At 30.5% G+C, this 5,000-nt stretch overlaps 1 protein-coding gene across 2 annotated transcripts in view; it reads right to left on the bottom strand.

Moving 5' to 3' along the window:
- The window catches only part of LOC137620774 (G-protein coupled receptor GRL101-like), a 256,667-nt gene that overhangs the window by 15,719 nt on the left and 235,948 nt on the right, over positions 1–5,000 (bottom strand). For both annotated transcript variants that reach the window (XM_068351199.1, XM_068351200.1), the window contains exons 16-17: positions 2,597–2,671; positions 1,824–1,967 (exon numbers count right to left, since the gene is read on the bottom strand). In XM_068351199.1, coding sequence (XP_068207300.1) covers positions 1,824–1,967; positions 2,597–2,671 — 219 coding nt within the window. The remainder of the gene's footprint in view (positions 1–1,823; positions 1,968–2,596; positions 2,672–5,000) is intronic.

Here is a 5,000-nt window from a genome sequence, read left to right as displayed (position 1 = left end):
AGATCTTTATCTGAGATATTTACGGTGGGATTCAATATGAAAGACTTAGATTTAAGGCTTTAAAGACGGCTCATGAATGGTAGAGGCAAGGACCAGCGACATTGCCCTATCAAGCAGGACAATGCCATAGAGACTGACCATATATACATATGACAGTGTCCAAGCCCCTTCTCCACCGAAGCTAGGACCAAGGAGGGCCAAGCAATGGCTGCTGATGACTTAGCAGATACACCTATAGGCTTCCCCAAACGCCCCAACCTTAGATCACAAGGATGGTGAATTTGCAGCGACCAAAAGAACTAACGAGTTTGAGCGCGACTCGAACCCAAGTCTGGCAATCACCAGTCAGGGACGTTACCACATAAGCCACCACAACCCTAAGATTTACCATATTTCAATTTAACAGACGTTCATTTAAACAAATCAATTTAATATCAAAGTCCTCGTTCCAAGATACTTTCGAACTTAGTCTATCAAACATCAGAGTAACGGATCATTTGTTATTAGGCGTGCGCTTTCTTCAGCTAAACCTCAACCATTGAATGATAAATATATGACGATGTTTAGATTGGGTTTTAATCTATGGCGAAAATTGCTAACTGAAGAATGTCTTTGTCTACCTCTCCTTAAATCATAGAGAAGTCAAGTAACAGCACTGCTTAGTGCCGTAAAAAACGGTAAAAATCCTGGAATAAATGTTGCCCGGCATTTACAGTTTTAAAAAAGTTTTATTGTCGTAAATAAGGGATATTACGGTCACCATCCCGTAAAAGATAATGACAAAGTAGGAGAAAATTACAGTCACCTGTATTTTGATGAAATAGGTCTCTGAACAGTATATTTTTACGGAGAGTTTCCGACTGAGAACAGTATATTTTTACGGAGAATCTCCGATTAAATTCAAGGTTTTTTAATAGTGAGGATCAGCTAATCAAATGGATGTCCAAGTTTCATGTTTGTTTAACAATTACTTCCCTTTTTCCTCTCTCTGATCTTAAAGTTAAGTTGGCATTCAGGAAAATGACAGACAGAACCCTTCTCTGAAATTCAGTCCTAGTATCATTCAGCAGGATATTACAGGTATGACTGGACTGAATATTTCACGAACCTTTAGGAAAATTCAGTATCTGTCAGTCACATTAATATGAAGAGATAAAAAGTAACTACACGTTATAAAGTTTAGTCTCTTTCCTTCGTATCACTATTCGTTCCAACTTTCCAACGTTTCCAAAACTTTTGGCAAAACACGTAATTATCTCTCATCCTTTTTAATTCTATTTCATATTTTCACTCCGGTTTCCAGTGGCAGCAGCAAGGACACGGAAACTTCGTCAGGAAATCTACATTAGACCTTAACAACTTGCGCTCTCTCTCTCTCTCTCTCTCTCTCTCTCTCTCTCTCTCTCTCTCTCTCTCTCTCTCTCTCTCTCTCTCTCCTGGAAGACGGACCTACTCTATCCAAAGTCGTAAAGTGGAACTCTTTGGTTGCCATATCTATCAATCCCTTGACTCTGGAAACCAGCGAAATCTGAAATTCCAAACGTTATTTTCCCTCCACGTCCTCTAAAGTGATTGCCTTAAAGAAACAATGCATTACACTATTTAAAAACGTCAATGAATATTCAACAATTACTGTTTACTAAAATTAATTTAAACATCACTTATATCATTCGGTTTAGTTAAGAGCAAGACCATCTACGTAATTTGCCAATCAAAAAGGTTGCAAATTTACCATATCTGCGAGAGACACCAATGACAGCATACAAATCGAAATGAAAAATAAATAGACTTCCTTTCAAAAAAGGGCATAGAATAAGACTCACAAGTTCCTGAGGTTATGAAGACCAACGAAGGCGCCTTCTGTTAACTCGGTCAGATTGTTACCGCTGAGAATCAATATACGTAGACGCCAGAGGCTGACGAAGGTCCCATTTTTGAGGAACCGCAGGTGGTTCCGAGATAAATCTCTGACAAGAAGAAGGTCAAGTTTTATTACTGCTCAGGTTTTGAGTGTGTGTGTGTGTATATATATATATATATATATATATATATATATATATATATATATATATATATATATATATATATATAAGTATATATATGTATATATATGTATATATAATAATAATAATAATAATAATAATAATAATAATAATAATGTTTATTGGACAAAAGATATTTACATTCAAAGATTTACAAAAAGAAAAAAAGACTCAGTCCAAGCCCATGTGGAGCAGAGCTCTTCGGGCATATATATACATATATATAAGTATATATATATATGTATATATATGTATATATATACACACAAATATATATATATATATATATATATATATATATATATATGTATATATACATATATATAATGTATATATACATATATATATATATATATATATATATATATATATGTATATATATAAACGTATATATATATATAAGTGTATATATATGTATATATATATATATATATATATATATATATATATATATATATATATATATATATACTGTATATATATATACATATATATTGCATATACGTAAACGCACAGATACAGATATACATAAAGAGTACGATAAAGATACTCACAAGAATACTGCTTGTTGATATCCTCTGATGGGCTCAGTATGTAGCGATGCACTCAACTGGTTATTAGCAAAGTAGCTGTATGTGAGAAAAAAAAATACATCACTAAAATCAAGTGTAATTAAGCTGTATTACATTTTCAGAGAACAAATAAGAGATCAAACTTTTTGCGTTCACTATCGGTAACATAGGTTTCTGTACATTTATGTTACTTTTGAAGAATAGAGTTAAGATAGTAGAGTCCAAATCACGGGGTTGAACTTATGGACCGTGGGCTAAATGTGGCCCGCAGGGTGGTCTCAAGTGGCCCGCGAGGTGAAAAGAGATTTTTCAACGAGAGTTACTATAATTGTTATAATTGAGGAAAATGTCACTAAACTGTTAAGATGAACCGAAGTAATATATTTCTGGTAAACCAAGACGACCAGCAAAATAAGTTGTAATCTTCAGTCTTACCAGTAAGACTATTCTATGTTATTCCTCTTCTTGTTTGGTTAAAGTTTTTATAGTTTACAAATAAAATATTAATTTTAATGTTGGTAGTGTTCTTGAAATATTTTATTTTAATTGTTAATTACTCTTCTTGTAGGTTATTTATTTCCTTATTTCCTATCCTCACTTGGCTATATTCTCTGCTGGAGCCCTTGGGCTTACAGCATCATGCTTTTCCATCTGGGGTTGTAGCTTAGCAAGTAATGATAATAATAATAATAATAATAATAATAATAATAATAATAATAATAATAATAATAATAATAATAATAATAATAACCAAGTTCATATTTGACTGTAAATAGGATTTAAGTTTGTCACTTCTGGATTTAAATTTTATATAATTTCCCCAGAATTACTGCGGTTAACTTTTATTACATTTTTACAACTAGTTAAGGATGGGAACCTTAGAATTTAGAAAAAAATACTCCAAGTTATCAAAGCTTTATGTTAAGAAATGTTTTCCCTCTATTTGGATGGAAGACTCTACATTGCCAAAGGAAACCATATAAGGTGACCATTGACACAGACTAATCACTAATCGATTAAGTTTTCTACATTTGTTGGATATAATACAATGGATTAACAATAATATATTCATTTACCTATCCATATATAAATACATTTTTACAGGCATAAGTCTCCCTTCATAGTTTAGATATGACAGATCTATCTTAAGTGGTTACTGATCTTGAGAAATTTCATATCTTTTATTCATTACTTTTCATATATAGTGCATTTATTTCCTTTTCTCACTGGACTATTTTCCCTCCTGGAGCTCTTGAACTTCCAGCGTCATTCTTTTTCATGATTATTATTATTATTATTATTATTATTATTATTATTATTATTAGCTAGCCTACTTCACTACCCTACCCTAGTTGGAAAAGCAGGATGCTATAAGCCTAAGGGCTCCAAAAAGGAAAAATAGCCCTGTGAGGAAAGGAAATAAGGAAATAAATAAACTTTATGAGAAGTAATGAACAACTGAGATAAAATATTCTAAGAAAAGTATCAACATTAAAGCATATGTCAGAGACATGTCAGCCTATTCAACATAAACACATTTTCTATAAGACTGAGCTTTTGGAGTTTTACCGATTCAACTACCCGATTAGGATGATCCTTCCACAACTTGGTCACAGCTGGAATAAAACTTCTAGAATACTTTGTAATATTGAGCCTTATGATGGAGAAGGATTGACTATTAGAATTAACTGCATGCCTAGTATTATGAACAGGAAGGAACTGTCCGGGAAGATTGGAATGTTAAGGATGGTCAAAATTATAATAATAATAATAATAATAATAATAATAATAATAATATTGATAATATCAATAGTAATAATGATAATAATAATAATAATAATAATAAAAATAATATTAATAATAATAATAATAAAAATAATATTATTATCAATAATAATAATAATAATAATAATGATAATAATATTAATAACAACAATGATATTAATAATAATAATAATAACAATAATAATAATAATAATAATATTAATAACAAGAATAATAATAATGATAATAATAATAATAACAATTTTAATGATAATAATAATGATAACTAGCGGAACCCGTGTAAATTACACGAAATGATATTTTCAATACTAATTATCTTGTTCCTAACATATACATGTTTGAATAAAATGACCCGAGATTAATTTTATAATCTAGGTTATGGAAATTGATAGAATTCAATTTTTTGTCCAATATATAAAAAAGTCAGGTGCTTAAGACAAAATGTGCTTTGGTTAAGTAATCAAAGGCTAATGTGAATTTGTAAGAGTATACCATGAAATTATTTCCGTTTTCTTTAAAGCGTGAGAGACAAAATAAATAACACACACACACTATCGTATTAATATATAGATAATGATAATAATAATAATAATAATAATAA

The sequence above is a fragment of the Palaemon carinicauda genome, chromosome 27, assembly GCF_036898095.1.
Source record: "Palaemon carinicauda isolate YSFRI2023 chromosome 27, ASM3689809v2, whole genome shotgun sequence".
Lineage (NCBI taxonomy): Eukaryota > Metazoa > Arthropoda > Malacostraca > Decapoda > Palaemonidae > Palaemon > Palaemon carinicauda.
The sequence above is the reverse complement of the archived record's forward strand: the minus strand, read 5'-3'. Positions and strand labels throughout refer to the sequence as shown.